Source organism: Cyrtonyx montezumae, unplaced genomic scaffold (genome assembly GCF_038088225.1).
Source record: "Cyrtonyx montezumae isolate F1298 unplaced genomic scaffold, pur_monq_1.0 scaffold_10, whole genome shotgun sequence".
NCBI lineage: Eukaryota > Metazoa > Chordata > Aves > Galliformes > Odontophoridae > Cyrtonyx > Cyrtonyx montezumae.
The window spans coordinates 18,520,842-18,544,886 of NW_027071826.1; the positions used below are offsets into that span (position 1 = coordinate 18,520,842).

The following is a 24,045-nucleotide window of genomic DNA, read 5'->3' on the forward strand; positions in this document are numbered from 1 at the left end:
AGTGCAAGAAGGATGCTGAGCCGTTGGAGCGGGTCTAGAGGAGGGCCATGAAGATGATAAAAGGGCTGGAGCACCTCTCCTGTGAAGAAAGGCTGGAGGAGTTTGGTTTGTTTAGCTTGGAGAAGAGAAGGCTCTGGGGAGACCTCATTGTGCCTTTCCGATACATAAAGGGAGCTTTTGAGAAAAAGATGGAGGCCAACTTTTTACACAGGAAGATAGTGATAGTACAAGGGGAAATGGTTTAAAACTAAAAGGAGATTTAGATTCAGTGTTAGATTAAATTTTTTATTCAGATTGGTGAGGTGCTGGAGCAGGCTGCCCAGAGTAGCTTATGCCAGGCTGGATGGGGCTTTGGGCAGCCTGATGCCGTGAGTACCAGCCTGACTCATGGCAGGTATTTGGAATTAGATGGTTTTTAAGAACCAATCCAAACGACTGTATGATTCTATTCTATAATCCCTCTTCTATTGCACCTTGGTATATGGTGTACAGGAGGCGGAGGTGAGAGTTTCTTTAACTGTAGTGTTACCTAGATTTTTTCCCTGAGTCCCAGTTCAGCAAAGCATACGTTTAGTCGGTTAATGTATGAAAGCTTTAATTGAACTAGACTGCTAGAAGATAATTATTTCACATATTAATTACCAATAGCGTACAAATAGTATTCTTGAATAGAACTCCTTAGATATCATGGCCTGATCAGTTAGTTTTGTTAGCAAACTGTTGATAGCTTTTTGTGTGCAATTCCTAGGGTCCCATTTTAATAAGCATCTTAAATATACAGAGAATTTTATCAATTATATCAATTCTTTATGCACTATCTTTGCTGCCTAAGTAGACTATATAAAAATACATTCAGGAAACAGGTAGGCAGAAAGATTCTTTTATACTCTGGACAAACAATTGAAAGTCAGTTTATCAAGGCTGAGGGAGTTATTTTTTGATACTTGAACCTTGAACACTGTCCCAAGTTGCAGAAAAGCTAGAGATGTGAGAAAATCTATGAGAAATCAATGCATTGCTGTGAGAAAAATGACAACCAGGGATATCTTGAGGTTCTTCACAATGTCTCAGAGTCAATTATGAAGACTATTCCCCAGAGTTAGAGGTGTGGTTTTTTATTATATTTTTAATTTACTCATTTTTGAGGGGACTCGAGCATCAGCTTTTGTTAAAAAAAAAAAAAAAAAACTAACAAAGCTTAATGTTCTAAGTAAATAGAATCAGTTAATTAATAGTGAAGGTTTTGTGAAGTGAAGATTTTCCTTTTGAGGAAGTGGTATGTTTACAGTTACCCAAAGATCCAGAAAATAACCAATATTTCTCACTCAAATACAGATAAGTAAAATTAGTGCTTTTACAGTGCCTTCAGAAAGTAACAATTTGATGAAGGTTCTTGGACATGCAGTTTTCACGTCTTCTTCTACTTAGGGAATATGTTGAATTGCAACTTAGCATGGCAAAAACAAAATAATACTTCATAAAGTGGAAGATATGAATCTTTATATATTTATTTACCTCACTAAGGTCTTATATGGTGAAGATCTAATCTATATGTTGTTCTTTGATTATATGCTGTTCTTTGATTTAGGGCTTTTTGGGAGCTAGGAGATTGATGCAAGAGTGTATCACTGTATTCTTTGTTTTGCATCTTGAAACGTACTCTCATATTCATAATATATATTTGAGTAGTCTGGAACATCTTCAATATTCTCATTTTCAAACATAACCTTGCTTCTTTTTATGGAGGTTAAAGCCTCTGATTTTAAGTTTTTCACCTTCCTTTTTATGAAAACTGTTCCATGGTACATACTATGGCCTGGAAAATAATGTACTGTGCACAATTGGAATACTCATCGGCATGCATGTTCTCTGTGAAAATCACAATCAATGACAATCACAATCACAAACTGTTTCATTCACTTTGAAATTAGGGGCACATAAATATAAATATAAAAACTTAAAAACAAAATAGAGAATCTTAATGTGGACATATATGCATTATCAATATATTTATATAATCTGTGGTAAATTTCCAAGTACATTACATGGTGGTTTACAAAATATGCTGTGATTCTAAGAATTTGTTCAGTTTTTAGAATTTTGGCAGCTAGAGCAATATGCCACGACAGTCATTTTTTTCAAGATTTCTAAATTTATTGTATCACTTGAATCATCCTACTAATGCCATGGTGACTCTTAGACTTCATTATTCAACTAGTCCTTGTTAACTGAAAACATTTGTATCTGAATTACTGTTTATTATCACCACAAATCTGAGATCTGTAAATGACAGTTTTTTATAGTAATTAGTTGTTTGTTTGTTTGTTTCCTAGAACATTAATTAAATTTGCGTTTGCAATAACCATGGCATTTTTGTGAAAAAATGGACATCTCAAAATAAGTTATATTCAGTACTTTCTAATAATGTTTTTATCATATTTTTTTTCTTGTTTCTCTTTCGATGTTGTAGGAATAAATTTAGATTAAAATCTTTTTTTATCTGTTAGGAGGAAAAGAATAGAAAAATTTATAAGAATTCTTAGCTAAATCCACCCAGAAAGGAAAAAAATTCTCCCATACTTTCATAAGATAATATTTAAACAAAGTAAGGATTCCTATGATGTTTTAATGATCACATTTTCGACTGAATAGTCAGGTGAGCTCAACTAAACGTTTAAATATTGTATTTTAAGGAATTGGAGAAGAAATATAATTTGGTCAGGACATAGTGACACAATTCACTATCTTGATTTTAATAGATTAGTATCTCTCTTAAAGATACTTTTCAGTGGGAAACAGGATGTTAAAATACACATAAGCTGTATCTTCCGCATATTTGTGCTAAAGCTGACACAAACTCATTTTGCTTTTATTTTATTTTTGTCTGGTGTTAGGCTCTGTTTAGTCAGTAACAAGATGTTCTTAATTGTTCTTCAAAGCTATTTCTGGTAACAGAATAATGCTATGGAATTTATATTTTACTTTTCTAAATAAATACCTCAAAGAAAACTGAAGAAAATTAAAACAGATGCTGTTGTGGCATAAATTCCAAAACGTTACAGATTTGCAGCCGTATATTATTAAAAAGAAAAGCTAAACTCTGGGAACCATGAGGTAAAATCAACCATATTGAAAACCTAGTAGTACTATTTAAAAAAAATATATAGTAGTGTAAATATATTTTGCTTAAGTTCGTTCTTCTTTTCTGGGAAGTTTCTTTTAATTTTCTTCAACACAGATTATGTGAGATAATTTGATAAATGGGTCAGAGGTGCAGTAAGGTATAGCAGTTTCTCTATAAGTGACAATTTTTTGAAAAATAAGAGAAGCATTTAATTCTTGTTCAACTTATGTTCTATTTATATGCTTAGCTTTCTTAACTACATGTTCTTTATTTGTAGGAACGAATTATGTCCTTAGAAATGGTAAGTTTCTTAAATTTATTTTAAAACCAATCATATTGAGACTACTGATGATTAAAATTGTTATTTTACATATTTATAAAAAAAAAGTTTTTTTTTTTTTAAGGCACACCATAGTTTTACACTGTACTTTTCTACTTAGGTTTTCATGAGAGTATTTGAGCACCAGCTGTTTAAAAGACAATGTAATATGATTTTCTGTGTAGTTCATTTCACATTTTTTGGAAGTGAAATGTGGTAGATTTGAGCCATACTGAGGATGAACTGAGAAGTTCAACTAATTGGCCAAATGGTTGAAGTACATGTGATACAAACACACTGGAATGTTTAGATGTATGTTTACCTTGAAAAATGCTGATAGAACCACATCTGCTTACACTGGAACTGAAATCAAGGAGAAATATAATTTTGAAATACTAAGTTTTAAGTACAAAAACCTTAATGCATGTATTTGCCATGAATGCAGCTGGACTGATTATCCAGGTCACTCAAGGTAATAAGTCTACAAAGTGGACAGGCTGAGATGGATTTGAACCATGCTTCTTTTCTGCTCTACAGGCATGTCCAAGATATCATACAATAGTTTCTTTTTATCAGAAATCCAGACATTTTCATAGAAATAAATTAGTACTGACACCACATCAAGTTTGCAAATACAAACATTTACAATTTAAAATGTTTTAAGATCATTCATAAGTCACAGTGCAGTACTGGAACACCTGCCTCGTAGCAATAGGGAGTTAATGCTCAAACTGAGAGTTCTGATGCTTCACATAGTGCTGTGTGAGTAAGTTCTGTTCAGAAACATCTCTTAATCATGGTTTTCTTACATGACAATTAGTCAGGCTTGTATTCACTGCCACCCATTTCTCATGAGCTGAGTTAAACTGTCCAGTAAACTACATCACAGTCTTTGTCAGATCCCTCCATCTTGATAGAGAGTGAGAAATTGTATTTAAAATCAACCAGTTATTCCAGTGAATATATACCTTATATGTGTTTTGATAGTAAGATAACTTGTTTTCAGTAGAGAACCCAAAATTGAGGATATTACCTGCATTGATTATTTGGATCAGATATAATCCATCTTTTTGTTACAATATCATAAATTTAGAATAACTCCATTAAAGTTGTAAGTATTCTGAAAGATAGTTTTTTGGATTAAAATTTCCTTTCCAGTGTGAACATCTAACTTGCATTTTATGTTAATGAAATTAAGGTTTTGAATAACAGTAAAACAAATTTCTGTTTGCACATGCTCAGCAATGTGAAATCTCCTAGATTCCTCTACTGTAGTAGCAGGCTCAAATTTGCATAAGTTTTCTGATTTTTCATCCATTTTAGAATTGAAAGGGTGATGATGCCCAGTGCAGAGAGGTTACATGACTGCCTGACACTGTCCACATTCTTCATTTTTCTTTCTTTCTGTGTGGCTTTGATCAATAAGCAAACTCTCCATGTCACACTTGTGGCTATTTCATGTCTGTCCCACTTTGCATGCATGAATATTTAGTAATTTTTTTTTAATCTAAGGGTTAATACTTTCTTCTGTCCTTGGTTTGCTTCTGTAGTGTCTTGCCAAGACTACCATTACATCAAAGGCCTTCTGATCCTCCCAGAACACAGCAGCTCTTTGATCTTATACAAACGCCTGGGAGAGGAGCAGCACCATCCTGCCCGCCTCTCCCTTTCCTTTCCTTTCATCAGTGAGCCAGTGTGTCACTTCCTTTCACTGGGGGTACAGAACTTTCCCAAGGGTCTCCAATTCCTTCTGCTCACTCCCACCAAGTAACTTTTGCTGCATGATAACGCTCATATCCAGGTGTATCTTTTCTTCTAATGCTCTCCTTACTTCCTTCCTTGCTGCTGTCTGCTCCTCCAATGTAGCTAATGCACTTGCTACTTAACTATCCTCTGCTCCCTGCTGTTTCATGTTTTACTCATTCTTTTTTTTCTGCTAATATCACCAACTTTAGTTTTTCTTCACAAACATTTTCTTTTTTTTCTGTTAAATAATGCATCTTTCTGTTAAGAATATAATTTTTTTTTTGCATTCCTCTCCCATTCATATTTATTTCCTACCTTTTGCCTAGTTCTTGAATTTAGAGTAGGAATCAAAAATATTAGAATTCACAACTTTCTAAAGAACATATTCCAGTTAGGGCTGTATACCTGCATGAATTCCACAAATTTAAGGTGTACGTTTATAATGTTAAATTCTTATCATTCTAACCTCAGAAACAGATAGAATTATTTTAAAATGACTCTTCACTAAAATAGTTCTTCACTATTTTGTAAAAATGAGTTATTAAATTATTTTAAGGCATAACATGGTTAAAAATATATTACTATGTTGAGACTTTAAAATGACATATAAGCACGATCAAGAATATCTTACTGTACATTTTTAAACAAATGTTTAAAATACTGATGTATGTATTTATTGCTGAAGTTTCTTACACAAACAGACATACTGCAAAATTTGGGTAATTCTATAAACTTTATTAAACTGCTCTGCTTTTGAAAGTCAGGATTAATTGTTTCATATATACTGACCACCCTCCTGTTTCATATTTGCTAATTGGTACATACTTACTATTCATGGCTTGCAACTGGATCTAATAACTTTATTTTCTGATATAATAATGTAATACTTCATAGGATTATTCAACAGTTGAGGTTGGAAGGGATCTCTGTAGATCACCTTCCCCAACCACTGGTCAGGTGGCTTTTGAAGATCTCCCAGGAGAAAGCTCTACAACTCTTTTCTCTTGGCAGTCTGTGCCAGTGCTCAGCTGCCCACACAGTGCAGAATTGCTTCTTGATGGTCAGACAGCATTTCTGTAGTTCCAGTCTGTACCTTTTACCTCTTGTCTTGTAGCTGGGCACCACTGAAATGACCCTCACTCCATCTTCTTTTTACCCTTCCTGTGGATATTTGTACACACTGATGATATCCCTCCCGAGCTTTCTCTTTCCTGGTCTTAACAATCCCAACTCTTTCTACTTTTCTTTATAGGAGAGATGCTTCAATTCTTTAAACAATGTTAGTTGTTTTTTTTGGAGTCTCTTTGGTATGTCCATGTCTCCTATGTAGAACTGGACTCTAGATGTGTCTCATGGGTGCTGAGTCTAGGGGAAGGGTCATGTAATTTATTTAAGAGATGCGTGGACATGGCACTAAAGAACAGTATTCAGTTATGGGACTCAGTAGGTCAGATTGACAGTGGACTTGATGAGCTTGAAGGTGTTCTCCAACCTAACTTTTTCTGTTCCTACTGTTATTCCTGTTTTTATTTTTATTCCTGTTCTTTTATTCCTGTTACTGTTCTGTATAACTTGCTGGCAACACTTCTCCCAGAATAGCCCTTAGATTCTCTGGACAGAAAGCTCCTTTTGATATTGTGAATTTAGTGTAACTAAATAAATAAATTTAGTGTAACTAAATTCATACATTTTCCTATGTATTGAAAATATTGATTTTTTTTCCATATTTTAATAAAACAAAATAAGCTTGATTTTCTATTACAGAAAGTAAAAATCTTTCTTACGAGAGACTAATTTTTTTAGATATTGAAAGTTATTTCTTTTAGTTTACCAAGGAGTGTTGATATGCAGTGGTCATCACCAAAGATATTTTTAACATAGCATGATTGTATATGCAAGTAAGTTATTTTAAAGAGAGATTTGTATGTTCTATTTTAAAATGTTGATTTTTAAGATTAATTCTTCTACAGAATATATGATCCTTATTATGTGATAAGTTAGAAATGTGTGGGGTAGAGCATGCATTCTCTCATATAGTATTATGACAAAACAAATTAAAAATTATGATTAACCGCAGACTGTTGAGTAGAATGTTACTAATATTCTGATAATCCCTTTACTTTAGATTTGAATTTTTATATTCCATCAAATTGAAACCTTAGGAACACAGACATTAATTAATGCTCTTGGTGCTACTGTAGTTGCTGGGTTTTTTTATTCTTTCATTGTTATTAAACTTTTGATTAACATAAATCTATAAGCCAAATTCCTATTTCGTTTTCCTAATCTGACACTAATTTGGTTAAAGCACTTCTCTTTGTATTCCATTTTTTTTCTCAGCTGTAAGAGAGGACACTTGTTTCCTGTGAGGGATATGTGATTTAATTTTTTGTAATGCATTCAGGAAGGCTTAATGAAATAATGTTAGTGACAAAAAAAATAAACCAAATTACATGCAAATGTACATGTTTAGCATACGAAGTTTCAGAAAATTGAAGTTAGCATTATGAATGACAAGGAAGACCATCTTTTAAGAATGCATACCTATGAACATTATGTTACACACACTGCCTCTTGAGTTATGTTTCTTTTAATTTCCTGTATTGGTTCCTGGATATCTATTGATAAAATCTTAGCAAATGATAAGGAATATGTTCTCAGAACCTTTTTCTGTTTATGCATGATAGTACTCAGAACACTGATTTATGGTTCATGGAGAGCCCGCTTGCCAAAAGATTTCACTCACTACCTCCTCCACATTTCCAGCTGCTAGTATGCATCAAACAACTGAAAATTCATGAAATACTTTCCTAATACTTTTCCTTGTAAACAATTCCTGTAGTTACCATAGGGATGATGTGTGATCATGAATGTGAAAAGTGGTGGTCCATGTCCCTGTGAATGGGAAAAGAAGTATCCATGAAACTCTCTTAATTAAAATATCTACCCTCTGCAAAAACATCTGGAGTCTGAATTAAATTTCGGTTTGTTTGACGTTTGTAATGCTTCTTTAACAATGATCTGCTGTTTTTTATTAGTATAAATGCAGTTTTTGCTTAAAAAATCTTAGTACTTTGAACCTCAATGAAACAATGTAGTTTAATAAAAAACAGTTGAACTTGCATGTTGTATAACTGAGTTTTATATGTATATTTTGTAAAGGTAAATTTATTTTTTAATGTGCTGAAATCACCAAAACAATGGCATAATAAAGAGGTAATAAAATGATACAAAATGTATATTTCCCTCTGTATGGAAGATGTACTAGATTAGAGTATCCAAGTTAGATTGAAATTTTCCTGGCATATAGAGGTCAACAATGAATCTTGGAGCTCTTAGAGACCTACACTCTGCATTAAAAGATCTTAAGATGTATTATCAGTATACTGCTGAAGATGGAAGCTGACAATGCACAGTTTTGTAGGAATTAACAAGGAAATCAAAAGATATCTTTAAACATACTGGAAACATCCTACTCTCGCTGTTTAGGTATTCAATTTGCTAAGTAGATTTAAGAATAAGACATCATAGGTCACCTTTAATATTACATCTTTCATCTGAATTGCATGCAATTCCCTGATGAAATACATTACAGTCAGTTAAAATTACAGTTGAACTTAATCTCTTTATGGATATTCCTCGGGGATTGGCTAAATGTTACTTAAATCTGATCTAATTTTCAAAAATATCTGTGTTATACTGATAGGCATTTATTTTTATCTACGACAGAAAAGAGACGGACACTAACATGAAAGTAGTGGAGTTTGGTTTCTGGTTTGTGCTTGTGTTTTCAATATATTGACTAGAAAGCTAAACTTTATGAGAACTATACACAAATCTGCTTTGATTTATTTGAGTTTAGCATTGCAGCTTTGAGACTAAAAATAATACGCGTATCTGATCTTGATTTAGATCTGTCTCTTGAGACATTGTGTGACATTTACATCAGTATAGGAGGGATTAGCTGTTCACATGCAGTTTAAATATAAAAGTGTTTGTATGGTGTCATGGAAAATGAGTAATTTGTTTTATTATTCTTCAAGAATATAAAATGCCCGTTTTCAAAGCAAATAGCCTTTATTTTAAAAACACAAAGATTAATAGCACGCACTCTATGGAGGAGTATGCTGTTAAATAAAATATTATGAATACAGCTTTACTCAGTACAATTGGTATTCTTCTTATCAGTACAATCAGCCCACTATATCAGTACCTTCTGTTCCCCTGTAAATAGTGAACAGACAGATGCATTTGCTTTCTTTAGGATTATTTGTATGTATTAGGGAATATGGCTTTCCGGTTTCTTGGAAAAAAGTTAACAGTGCTTAATTGCCTTCTGTGTCAGGTGCATCCAATATCCTTTTTTACATTTTATCTTGTGTGGCTAAATCCATCTTTCTTAATAGAATAGAGTGTAGTCATTAATGATACAAGTGTGGCATTTAATCCACGCTGAGGAGGTTGCTGTGTGTTTCACTAAATTGCTGGATGAATTTCTGTGGGCCAGCTAAATGCTGTTTCATTACCTTTCCCTCTCATTTTTCAACTTTATTTTGTTGCATTCTTCATCAAAGTTCGCCTAAGAAATTTTGATTTTTTCTTTGTACATATTTGTTTTTTCACCACCACCATTCTATTCATTAGTTTTATGAAAAAGCTTATCCACATGACTTTTGATAAGACCCTTATCCACATATGACTTTTGATAAGACTCAGAAACTAAGCACTAAGTATGCACATAACCCAAAGGTTGACCTGCTTTCAAGATGAAAATTAATAATGTAACAATAGTTTCACATGTCTAATGGGAACAAGCTGAGGCACAACTAAATTTTTCACAAGTATTATGTGAAAGAGAGGGGATGTGTTTAGGAGAGAATAAATGATAAGCATCTTCCTTCATTTAATAACAGTGTTGATACGAGGTCTTGGCACAGAAATTTTGAGAAAGAGCTGGAATATTGAATGGCTTAACACATGGACGTATGCTTATGGCCTGAGTTTCTTTTAGGATATGAACAGGTCGCAGGTTAAAAAAAATAAGATTATTCTGGTTGGAAAAAAAACAAACTATAAATTGAATGTATTTCATAGGATCCTGAGGCACCACTACATTAAGCGCATCCTGTGTCCCCTACAATTTTATTTCCACTCTGTATGGCATCTCAAATATTTGTTTTCCTACAGTTTACAAGTAAAATTTTTCAGTAAAATTATTTATGATTTAATTTGCTGCTGGACTAAGAAAAGATACGGAGTTTTATTACAATTTTGTTGTTGTTTTCCTGTGAGGAAGAAGCTTGTTTCTGAAGGAATTAGGGGAATTGCTGTTTGGAATCAGAAACTTCACAGACATTTGTCTGTCATATCTGTGAATGACCACTAAACACTGTGAATCAATATTTTAATTCACATGTAGTTAAGGTTACATTTCATGAGAGCAGATACAGATTTTATTGCTTAAAGTCTGTTGTTTTTCCTTATATTTCCCAGCCTCACAAGTGTACATGTAGACCGGTACCCAAGTGCTGCTTGGGGAAGAGGCAGCAAATGTTACAGCTTAAATTAATGGAGTTGAAAATCAGTGCTTTAATGAACATAAGTAAATAAGTTATGAAATTTGAAATATTTCTTCTTTTGTGTTGTAGAAGTGAAATAGTTGATGCTTACAAGAGGGAAAGATCAGAGTGATAGATACCTCTAGGCAAGTTTACTTTGAAGTGGAGATGTACAGTAACATTTGGGGAAAACAAATGGGCATTTTACAGCTATAAATACAATGTTATACTATAATCTTTGAAAACATTTTATACTATGTTTAGTCCTCCTGTCTGATTGCACCATTTTAAACACTCATTGTTAATATATATGTGAAAGTTCTAGAATTCTTTTCTGGTAAAAACAAAAACAGCTCTGTTACAGGAAAAGCAATATTCTTCTCCCTAATATGATCTCTGTAGATGAGTTTTGTAAGCTGGAAAACAAACTAACAAAAAACCCACGATTGCAAATTAAGTCACATATTAAAATACAGAATTTCTCATGAAGTTTAAAAACAAAATATAGTTTTTATCTAAGCACTTATCTACCTAGCCAATTCAAAATCTACTAACCAACTCATGCAGTCGGTGAGAAAGATGAATGTACTACTTGTTACAAGACACAACCTTTATTAGTTCAGAATTTAAAAATTTTCAAATTTGATTGGGCTTGCTTTCTTCACTAGAAACTGGCATAAGTATGCACCTTTCTGTCCCTACAGGGTTTGTTCATCATTTGTCACATCAGCTTTGCAAATAAGGACTTACACTGGGTTTTCTCAGTGGTGCCCATGTCAGGAAATGGTTTATTGTTCTTTCAGGCATGTCTTCATAAATTCACTCTTACAATTTAATTTCTGTATAGGTTTTTTTTTTTTTTTTTTTTTTTTTTTTACTAAAATGTTAGATTATTGCTTTAGTATTAAAGGAAAAAGAGATTTTGTTTTAGATTCATACATAGATAATCTCTACTTTACTTTCCCTATCTCATTTGAATTTTCTGACTAAATGTCTAAGGCTTCTTTGTTTTACTCTGTTTCACTTTTGAGTATTCTACCTGCAGTTCTTGAAATCTTAAAAGTCCTTGCTGGTCAGTTCTTTTTCCCAATTTGTTAGACTCCTTCTTTACTCTTCATATTGTTCTTGAAGAAGCAATTTGTCCAACCCTCTCAGAACTTGTTCTTAGCTGTGGTAACTGAATTGTTTGACTCTAATGTATTCTTATTCTGTTGTATGAAGTTATTCTGTAACAAGAGACAGATTCTGGACTTCAGCTTCTTGTTAAGTATGATATACTAGGTGCTTGTCTTTAGTTTTTTCCCCTGCTGAGTCTTCCATTCCTTGTTCAGAATTTAACAATGGGATGAGAGCCCTTTTTAGCTAAGCATGCAGTTTAAGGATAAAAAATATTTCCTGGAAGATGAGAAACCCCATTAGTCTCATAAATAAAAAGAACCCATGTTTTGATAAAACTGATTTAGCCAGATATTTAATAGAAATAAATCCTAGTATCTTTTGCCAGTACCACTTATGTTTTAATGAAACTAAATAATCAGTGAAATACAGAAATCAATGTCTCATGTTGATTGTCTAACTTAGTTTATTAGGACTGAATATTGCTTTCAGATTCAGTTTTGTGAGACATTACAGGGAGAAAATGAAAAGAGATTGGTTATTCATTCTTGTATATACAAGTGTGTAATTAAGCTAACAAGTACTACACTTTTCACATACTATATTCTAGTGTTTTAAAAGTTATAAATTATAGTAGCAATGGCATATTTAGTACAGTGTTGATTATATGTTTATTTATTTATTTTTAATGTGTCTCTTGTGTTCTCTTCTTTAGAGTACTCAAGTAGCTTTAGACCATCTGGAGTCTGTTCCTGAGAAACTGAGACTCTTAGAAGATTTCAAAGATAATGAAGTGAGCAAGACTTCACTTGACTCTTTCAGTAGTTAATTATTTCAGTTAACTAATATCAACCCCACGTATATAGAAAAATCAGTTAATAAGATATATATAATGGAGGAATTCCATGGCACCCCTTTGCTTCATCTGCACTATTATGTCAGGTGCCATTCTATCAGACTTCTCCTCTGCTGCCATCTGTTGCACAGCAACAACATGTAATGAAATATTGATGGGAAGGTTCAACCACTATTGTCATGCCACCAACATCTATCTCTGATGTTGTGGACCAACATAATAAATTAGGAATCATTGCTTTCAGAGCAAACCTTGTGATAGGTCAAAATCTAATTACCAACTCAGAATATGTGTATTTAGTTTTGAATTATGATATTTTTGAAGGCTTTTTTTCTTTAGAATTGTAATTATTTTTTTTACCTTTCAAAATCCCTTTGTTAGAAGCTACGATATTATCAAATTTGGGAGAGATACAAGATATCAATCACCTATTAAGGATAACTTTTTAACAGCTTTGTTTTAATGTTACTCTTTTATACGTTACAACATACTTTTATATGGCCCCTGTATTTCAGCATCTGAAAGTTAGTGATTCACTCATCTGAGCTGCATGGAAAATCCTCAGTGATACTCATGTTTACTGCAGCCAATCAATGTTTACTAACAGCTTTTCAAATTATGATACAATTTAGTCATTTCAATGCATTTCTAGGAGTCTCATTGCAGGAGAGAGATGATTGAGGAGAGGTATACAAAGTATAAAGAAATAGTGACTTCTCTGCAGCAGCAGCTGGAAGGTTCAAAACAAAGAGTCCAACAATTTAAGGTAAGCTTGTGTGCTGCACTTTTGTTTCAGTCATCAACATAAAGTAGTTGAATGTATATTAACTCAGAATGCAAACACACACTAAAATGGTATGTGAATGTTGCTGTTTCTGTCCTGGACTGGCAAAGTTTTATGTAACTGCTATGGCAGTTGTGAAATTTGGTGACGTTTTGTTGTCTTTGCTATAAACTGAAATATTCTTAAAAAAAAAAAAACACTTTAAAATTCCACGCAGAAGATAATCTGTATTTTACTGCTCTCGAGTCTTGTTTGTGCCACTGCTTTGTCAAATTCTGTCAGCAATGTTTTGATTGGTTTGTTCACTTTTCCCTTGACCTTTTGGGCTGAAGGAAAATGTTGAAACCTGTTCCCTTCATTAAAAGAAAGATTAATTTTTTTTAGGCTGCATATATTGGCTTTTTTTCAGTAGTTCATCTCTGATTCTTTAAAATCGTATCTATTTCATACATTAGCAAAATTGAGGCAAACAGAGAACTGTTTTCCTGAAGATCACTACTCACAGAGCTAAGCATGACTTCCTAACTCCTGGAATTACAAATCTAGTGCTCTTAGTTTAGAAATAATACCTGTAATGAGTCTACCTTTTCAGCTAACATATTTTTCTATTTGTATATCCTTGTTCATTATTGTATTACTTCTCACTGCATGTCCTTATGTTAGCAGCTTACCTTAGCACAACTGCAACAATTTTTTATGGTGGCATTGAAGTAAGTGTTCATGACTGAGGATTGTACTTGATTTTCTGCTACTGCCATCGGGATTCATTGTCAGCGTCAGATGTGTCAGTTGAGCTCCCAATGTAGGATTATGCCCAATGTTACAAAAAGCTTCAAGCTGTTTGTGTCATCACATCCTCCACAGCAGTCATCTGTCTCTAAAACCTATCTAACAGTAGGTCTTCTAACAAGTAGAAAAGTTAAAATGAAGATGGAATATTTTAATTTAGTAAATTGCTGCTTCAAGAAAACAGTATTGAAGCTACCTGAGCAATACTCTTCTGTAAGAAAAGAGCAGGTTCACTTTGAGACTATTGCTACTAATACTCTTCAGTTTCTGCAATTTCTGTTGCTTTCACACAAGTTACTAATTCGGTGGCCATTGAAATTTGGCAAATATTGAAAATCTAAGTGGAATGCAATCAACTGAAAACAGAATATAATATTGCCCTAAGCTGACCGGGCTTACTGAGTTCATGTGACTGGAACTATGTGTTCAGAAACTGTGAAAGGCTGATTCCAAAATGATGCTTCCTCTTTTGTTAAGACTAGAAGGAGCATTTAATGGCTTCCTTTTAGTCAGTCCTAATTGTTTTGGTTTTTTTTTTAATAACATACAGTCTTTTGCTGTCACAGCTGTTACAAATGGAACAGAATGTTCAAAAACAAGTAACAGACGGGTGCTAATCTGATTGCAGTGATAAGGCTGGCTTAGTCTAAAAAATCCGTTTTTAATGCTTGCCTTTCTTACTCTCCCTTGGAACTGACTCAAACGCATTGTTTCATTTCATCAAAAGTGTATACTGTTAGTAGGGAGTCTCTAAAATTGATTGGTGGAAGAGTGTTGTCTGGAGGACATCAGTGTTCATTGTTTATGATAGTTTTGATTCATACACACAGTTGAGCTTCCGCTGTGTAAATTGACAGATATTTGGTAGATAATGTTGCTTGAATACACTAATCTGATAGAGGTATTAGCTAATCCCCTATCTAACCTCTTTTCAGTTTATGGACCAAAAAGGAAAACCATGTGAAAGTTGCCCTAAAACCAGTTATTCTTTCTCCTGGTTACATTTGTCTCCACTCTTTCCACTTCTCAGTAGTCTTTTCAGGCGTCTTTGCAATACCTGTTGTTTAGAACACCAGCAGTATCATCATTCTGATTTGTAAAGGTTTAAGTGTAATGTTTCAGCTAATAAAGGATGTTGAAGGTGATTTTTCAACTGAAAGGCTGTGATAGTAGCTAAATGAGAAATTGGGGAAAAAGGAGGTAAATATAACAAATAATCATAAAATAAGTAATAGAGAATACCAACTAATGCAAGATTAAAACAAAAAGCTAGAACAAACCTAGAGACTGTTATTTATTGAGTAGAAAAAAGTATGTGAGAAAGATACATTATGTAAATGCAAATTTCTGTAAAGAAAAAGCCATTGTGATTGCAGATGCTAGTGTATGTGCCTTGTTTTTTGTTTTTTGTTTTTTAAAGTTCTACTCTAGCAAAGCATTTCTGGAAGCAGAATAGAAAGACTACATTTTTTTTTTCTTTTTAAGTTGTTGTGCTATGTGCATCTCATCAGAACACAAGGGAATTAATATGTATAGTTTCTATTAATCTTAATAGGAGTAAATACCTTTTCACTGATGGGACAAAAGCTTATTGTATCTCTAACATTAGAATTTATTTTGTTTTCTATTTATTTTTCAAATCTCAGCATCAGTATTAACAGTAAGTTGCAAGTTGTTTTAACAAAATTCCCTCAGGAGTCTGGAAGCAAAATTATATGGTTTATATACTGATGCATTTGTGCATTATTATCTTTTCTCATTTCAAGAAACTGAGTAATTAGGATATCAAGGCAAGCTTTTAAATCTTATTTTGGAAGCTATTGATTACAACTGTGGACTATTTGCTGCATTACTAATAAAAATTTACAGAGCTTTTTGTTTAAATGGGCTTTTATAAATTACCTTCTTTTCCTAGCTTGCAAACCAAATGACTTTTCTTACTAAAAAGCTATGTTGTATGTGTCTAGCCATAAATATTTACATTGTACTTCAAACTTAATTTGATGGTTAAAAGAAAAAAGGTGAAAAAACATCTTCAGATACTTTGACGTGAAAATCAATGAAGTTGAAGTTTCCTCAGTGGCAGGGAAAGTGGATTTAATTTTTTTTATTACTAGATTGTTGAACTTCAGTAAGTTGATGTAGACCATTCATTAATGGAAACTTCATTATTTACTGATGCCAGACTTGCCAGTATGATTTGCCCTGTACTGTGGATGTGATGGAGATGGAGGAAGTAACATTATTAGAACTGATTATGGTAACATTGACAGAGCTCCCAGTGGTTTACTCAGATAAAGGTTTTCAAAGGTTTTGCAGTGGTAAAGAAGGCATAGCACTCATAAGCAAATAGCTGTTGCTATGCTGGGAATTCATATTGGTGTTTTCCAGAATGTGTGAAATCACAGCATATGTAAATGTAACTGCATGTACTTTGTAAAATTTTACAGCTTAATGATATGAAATATTATTTTGTGTAATTGGCTGCCATAGGATGTGGAAATGGATGCTGAAATTTCTGGTATACAAGTGATGGCTTCCTCTTCAAGTTGTCAAACTCCGAACAATTTTTTGTCCAGCTCACTGCTCTCAGATTCTAGTTGTAAGTATTGTTTCACAGGAAGAAAATCCACAACAGTTAATATATTTTCTTCTTTTAAAGCTGTTTTACTTGAAAGAGCATGACATTCTATGTATTGACAAAAAGTTCTAGAACTATCTGAAGAGTTCTGCTATGTTTCAGCATTAGGTACCAGGTGGACATTTGTGTCTATGAATAACTTCGTAACATCACAATTACACCATTATTTTTAACTGGAAAATAAAATATTTATGTTTGTCAGCCAAACCTCTGGTAAAGAATGGGACTGCATTTGGTTTTGCAGTCTCCACATGAACAATTATGCATATGTAAGCTGTGCATTTTCTCAGACTAAAGATATATTCTCAAAGAGTTCTGTTCCCCAGCTTGCATGTGTTCTGATTAGTCTCATGATTGTGCAGCTGATTAACAATCAGAGTTGGATTCACTAATTCTACATCTACTTCACAAGTTTTTAGTGATTCTTTGTAGTGCTTGTGTATAACTTGTGGTCATTAGAGGTTATCTGATCTCTGATACAGCTGGGAGCTTCACAGTAAAAGATGGGATATATTAGATCTTTATCTGCTGCAATACCCTTCCATGAGGGTCAGAACTGATTCAGAAAATATATGGAGGGAAGAAAATAGTTTTCACACACAAAAATATATATCCAAATATTTATACGTGTATGTATGCAATTCTTAACATATCAGATCCTGGCACAGGGATGTCAAAAACTTTTATTCAGAAGGATATTACCTTCCATTTCTTTTCAGTATAACCAGTTAGTGTTTTGGCAACCTAGTGCATTCTGTGTAATGGAAAGTCCTATTTCAGGCTTCAGTGCACTTCCAAATGTTTTTTGTCATGGAATGAACACTGCAGTAAATCACTGTTCACCAACAGTAAGTCCTGAGTTGATCTGGTAAGGTTGAAGATAGTTGCTTTCTTTTCCTCTCAAAATATGTAGTTTGTGATTAAATATTTTTTCAGCAGAACTTACTAAATAACAACAGTGGGAACAAAGCATATGGGTAAAAGCCTTGATCTCATCTGTACTTCAGGAACAATTTCCCCTGGCTCAAGAGCTGTTCTCCCATTTTTCTTACATACCTGTCAGTGTCTTTCCAAGTTCAAGAACAGCTCAGTCGTTAAGGGTATATTAAAAAACAAACAAACAAAAAAAAAACCAGCCAGGCATATTGAACTAGTTCATCTCCAACAGATCTACCTCAGCAGTTCTCTGATTCTGCAATTCAGCTGCAAAAAATGTGTCGCAGTAAAAATTCAGTTTGTAAAAGTAGAGGTGCTGGATGAGTTATACGACAAGCTCCATGCAACATATTTATAACATGGTCAAATTAGACAATTAAGGAATAGCAGTGTTAGAAAAGTAGACTTTGTTATATAGCTGATCAGTTAAGGGAATTAATTGAATAAGGAAAAATAATTTCCATTTCAACTAAGGCTGTTCTGTTTTACTCCATTCTACCTTATTCCATTTCAATTTTCAGCCAGCAAAGAGCATTAGATTTGATAGAATTAATGCCAGTACTTACAAATGCTAAAGATGATCAACCTCACCAAGGAATGGCATGATGGTGGGTTACAGTTTTGAAACTGAAACAGGATTGTATTTGGATAAAACGTAGATTATCTTTCTCAGGCGTTTTCTCAACATGGGAGACAGAATTATTATCAAGAATAGAAATGCAATATGAGTTGAACTCTGTAGTGTATGCAGTCTATTCATTATTATTTTGCTTAAATATTATTGTCTTTTAGAAGTTAAAAGTAGTCACAATTACCCACATTGCTTTTATAGCTTTAATGGAACTTAATACTAGAGTTTAGAGTTTAGTCCTGGCGGTAGGATTAAAACTTTTTTCTCTCTTATTCTATAGGTAAGGTGCTCCTACCAAACTCATGTTTCAGTACTTGCTGAGCATTCTTGGCAAAGACATAAATTGAAAAAGCCCTTGAAAGAGATATTATCTAATATTTCTATTCTGAGGGAGGAAAGAGAAGAGTTTCCAGGTCTGATAGAGAATATATGGGGAACCTGAATACCAATCTAGCAAACCAGTTTGGGATATATTTTCTCTCCTTCAATTGGAAAAATTTTCTAGAGTTGAAAAATAAATTATGAAAAGAAGACAGTAATGATACAATATCGATCCTTATGAAATATTTGCAGAGTCTTCAAAAGTTGTGGAAGACTTCTGATACCATTTTTAGATGTGGCTGAGGGACTATTGTGTTTTTTCATCTGGGAGGTATTTTTTAAATCCTAAATTAAGCAGATTTTCACATTTCATATATTCAAAGTCTCAGAATGGTGCAGGAAATGTTTTTCTTGGTTTTTTTTGTTAGGTGTGAAAGTTATTTTTAAAATAAGGCAAAAATTAAGAGCAAATGTGTATGCTTCCACCTGTCATTGCAGGAGGGCATAGATTTCCCATAGGTCTCATCACACATTTTGCATCCCTTCGTGATGCCTCAGAACACTACGTTCTTTTGAAGCATTTGAGTCACACCCTGCACACTGGTTAGTGACTGATCCACCAGTCAAATTTTAAGGTGTATTTTAAAGTTGTTGCTATAGTTTCAAGTGAAAATTCTGTTCTAACCTTTTGGAGCTTTTCTTATAATTGCTAGTGAGTGTTGAATGATAAAATCAACTTCTTCACTCAACTTAATCATATAAACTCCGTGAACTTTTAATTTCAGTAATGATATTAATTAATTATAACTTGAGGCTTTGACAGTGCAGTCTAGCTCGAGGTCTTTTGCTCCCAAACCTCCTGTAGCTTTTAGTAAATCTACCTGTAAGTGTCATCACCCATTTGCTATCACTAATTCATCTTATTTCAGAAGACCTTTATTTTCAGTTCATTTTCCAGAGCAATTTGCAAGCCTTTGTGATATAGTGTATCTCCACTCTCTTAGACTCATAAAAACTTACAGATTATAGTCAGTAGATGGTACAAAAATGTTCTTTCCTAATATGGGTCTCGTGTGACATTTAAAGAGCATCAGGGTAGAGAGCAGATGCATCTGATGTGCTTTAGTTCATCTGTGGTGGGAAACCTGGGATTTAGGTTCAAAATTGGTTGAAGAAAACAGGGAAAAAATACAGTCTGCATCTCTATGTATGTAACACAAAGTTGCCAATGCAGCATGTAAGTGAAAGGCAAAGTAATTAGCATTCTGTTTTCTTTGGTCTGTATTTTAATATCTGAAGTATTTCTGCAATTATAATGGCTTTTCCATTAAAAAACAACAAAAAAGCTATTTTAAAGATGTTGTGAAATTTAATTTTTATTTCTGTACTCATGTCCTTAGAAAGGAAGATGTGGAACCTGTGACATGATTTATACAAGGAACTGTTCATGGGATACAGCTTGCAGTCTACAGTATTGTCAGACCGAGCAGTTGATTTAAAAACTCACTACTAGTTGTTATCTAATGAATACTCTTCAGAAACTTCTTCATGACCACTGTAGTTTTCTATAGTTTTATAATATTGAAGGTCCTGGGAGTTGCAGATGCTTTGCATTAGCTCTGAAAGTTGGTTCCTGCCTTTCTCTTTGTACAGTTCATCACTTCAAGGCTTTAGCCTGGATAGTTTCCTAGCAGCCACATGTCTTTCTGGCTGGCTGTTGTTTTTGGGAATTCATGTTCCAGGGCTTAGTAAGCCATGACTTTAAGGAGAAGAAAGTAGTCACTAGTTTTCTCAGTCTGTAATTAGGATCACAGTCTTCACTGACTCTCTGTGTCTGGTGATAAACAACACTCTTGTTTGGACATGTATATTAGGAACGATATCATGGTTGAATAAAAGCAATTTGTCTTAAATGTTGATTTTTACTGCTATGACAATCAACTCCTGCAATGTATGCTGATGCCTCTCTTTATCCCTCTGTGGATACTTTTTCATAAGCTTTCAAGACAGTTTGAATTGAGATTTATAATTTCAATTAAGTTATTTAACAAGGCATTGTAACGTCACAATGCTGTAGTACAATGTTCTAGAACAAAACCTTGTGTTCCTCAATGGTAAGAACCTGGGATGGTTGAAAAGAGTTAAATGAAAATTCATTTAGTACAGCAATTAATTCTGTGTGTTTTTTCTTTTTTTTTTTCTTCAATTTGAAACTGCATACAGTAGTATAATTCTGGACAAATGCTGAAATTTTTATGCTGAAAAATGACTCACTGTTTTACTGATGTCCCATACGCAGTGATTTTATTTTCCTTCTAGACATGAAATCATCTCACTCCTCCTAAGTATGAGGATGTGATTCCTACTAAATGGTAGCACATCTACAGTTTTAATACACTCTTCAAAATTAGTCCTCTTGGTATTTACAATGAACAATCAAGAAGCACCATATTTCTTACATTCATATGATATAAGGGAAACCTTTAGAAAAAAGGTACATTGTATATAATATCTACTTTGTTCCCGTTCATTTTTTTGCTGTTGTCAAATAGTTACCAGATGTCAGGATATTTAGATATTTTTTCCTCCAGCACTTTATTATAAGACAGGTTCTCAATTTATATTGTCTAGATTTTGATACAATATAATATATTTAGAAATTAGCACTTTATATGTGTCCAGTTGCAAAAGAATGTACATGGTATGGCATCCAGTGAATGTCTGTTCAATGTCACTTGTTGACTTTGGTCTAGACTACTGAATATGACATTTCCTCAGGAACTTTCTGAGTGGTTTGTTTTGTCTCATAAACAAAAGTGTTAGTGAAATTTCTGAATTTCAGAGAATGCAGAAGTTTATTTTTTTTCTGTATAAGAAAGCTATGTTTTTCACGTATTAAACAGCTTTGATATATATTCCTCTGTAAAAATGTAGCATTACTAGTACTGAATACTTATTAATGACATATTCTGCTCTGTAAATTATATTATTGCATCATGAATTATAGTAATGCTCTGCAAAATGTCTTTTTCTGAAGATGTTTAATTTTTTTTTTGTCTGATTTTTTAGCATGTATACGAAGAATAGTCCCTTTTGATACAAGTGCCACCAAGGAAGATTCTGTTAATGCTGCCATCAGTGAAATGAAGCTGCACGCAGGAAGAGGAAAGCAGTAGGACATGTTACAAAAACTCAGAAGATTTTTTTGGAACTGTGGTATTCCATCTGCTGTAGGAAGAAACAACCTTAATGATTCAGTGATTGCCAAACACTTGAATGAAGAGCCCCAAAAGAGACTCTGATCAGCTCCCGTAACCTGTGCACCAAAGGATTTCTGGGACTATGATACTCTTGCATTTTTTTATTCACTTCTAGACTAAATTTATTGTATCCCTAAAAGATTATGAATTTTAAAAATTGTGAAATTAATCTTTGATACGAGCTTATTTACCTGTGTAGAGGAATTGTGTTCACATGTGTTATTTAAAAAGATTTGATAATATTATTACTAATCAAAAATATTCATAAAAAATGTTTGTCCTAATATTTATTGAGTCATTATACAGTGTTAAACAAGCACATTTATGACTTTAAGTACTTCACTTTGCAACAATTGTTTAAGAAAGAAGCAATAAATATTAAAACCTTATTTCCTCAAAATCAGTGGAAATTCATATCACATCTTCAAGCTCAGTGTATGTCACTTTTATAAGCTGTTTAGAACTGTTCTTATAGTCAGAATAGTTTTATCAGATGATGTTGCAAATTTGATATTGTGGGACCTCTGGACTTAATAGCGCGTGAATCTCACTCATTTGTGTGAAGCATATGGAAGGGCATTGCTATGTGTCTGAAATTTTTACTAGCAAGGCTTAATGATCACTTATTTGCTCTGTTTTCTTTTCAATTAGAAAAGACATGTCATACTGAATTTAAAATGTTGTGGAAATACTGTACTGCATGGTCATATCTGTTTGGATGATTCTATTTTAAACAGTAATGGTACAATTCTGCATTACTGTGATCTCAAACAGCACATCACAGCAGAATCTGCTGTCAAAAGAAAAGCAGTGCTTCTGGGGTTCCTGATTTTCTTTTCCTCTTTTTAGTTCTTCTGGACTGAATCACTACTGATGTGCCTTAAAAATGCACTAAATCTATTGGAGTACTGTAGTAACATGAATGCCATTGCAATAATTGTTTTGTATTCTTCTTTCGTGCTTAGGAAGTGTCTCTGAAACACTGTTTTTTAGCACCATGGATGTCTCAGGTCATTATGTGCCACCTGAAAACAGGCCATTTTTTTTTTCTTTTTATGTTCCTGAAGAAATTTTCTTCCATCCCTGTGAACTCTGTAGACTTAACAGTGTACACGTGTATTCTGTCTGTTTCAAACATAACTTCTTGATGAGAACATCAAAATTGGACAAGAAAATGAGGAAACAAAAACCAATTTTGCTGTCATTTTCTATACACTTGATTTTTTTTCTTATTTAATTTGAGACGTTTTCTTTACCTTCTCTGTGTGTGTAATGTTATGCATTGCAGTGCTGTCATTGGCTTATTGTTTGTCTGTTCATTCAAAAGATCCAGAAAACAAAACAATCAAGTCCATCTCTTCTCATCTCAACAGCAATGCAAGGACTAGTCAAATATATAACCCAGTATTCTTTTCTGGGGAGGGCAGGAAAAATACAATCCTATTTCTGTTATGGTCTACAAAGACTATACATAATGAAGTAGTGCTTAATTCAGGCCACAGTTACCATAAATGTAACCAAGTGTATAGTGTATCCAGAATTTGTAATTTATTTTTTTTAATTAGATCACAGCTAGAAATGGGATGTTAAAAATGTTTAAACTATTTTTTGTTAAAATGTTAGAAAACTGCAAGAAAATCACCAGTTTGCAGATTTTATAGTAGCTAAAAGTTATTACAACCATATAAAAAAGTAATTTAAAAATATATTATAAAACAATAAATCATGCTCTCCGAGGGATGGTCTGAAAATAATGCCTCCTGTTTTTGTTATGTTGGCCCACAGTGTCCGAAGCAGATATTGGTGGTATGGCAGTAGAGGTTGAACCTTCCAACCAATATTCCCCTCCATGTTGTTGCCATGCAAGTGATAGCAGCATAAGGGCAGTCTAACAGAATAGTGTCTGACATGAAAGTGTGGATGAAGTAAATGGGTGTCATGGAATGCATGGAGAAAAAACTGCT

General features: G+C 33.4%; 1 protein-coding gene across 1 annotated transcript in view; it reads left to right on the plus strand.

Annotated features, from left to right (window-relative positions):
- The window catches only part of CEP128 (centrosomal protein 128), a 93,591-nt gene extending 70,105 nt beyond the window's left edge, over positions 1-23,486 (plus strand). The window contains exons 20-24 of the mRNA XM_065751744.1: positions 3,402-3,425; positions 12,579-12,656; positions 13,372-13,485; positions 16,786-16,894; positions 21,891-23,486. Coding sequence (XP_065607816.1) covers positions 3,402-3,425; positions 12,579-12,656; positions 13,372-13,485; positions 16,786-16,894; positions 21,891-21,997 — 432 coding nt within the window. The 3' untranslated portion in view covers positions 21,998-23,486. The remainder of the gene's footprint in view (positions 1-3,401; positions 3,426-12,578; positions 12,657-13,371; positions 13,486-16,785; positions 16,895-21,890) is intronic.
- Positions 23,487-24,045: the final 559 nt, after the last annotated feature.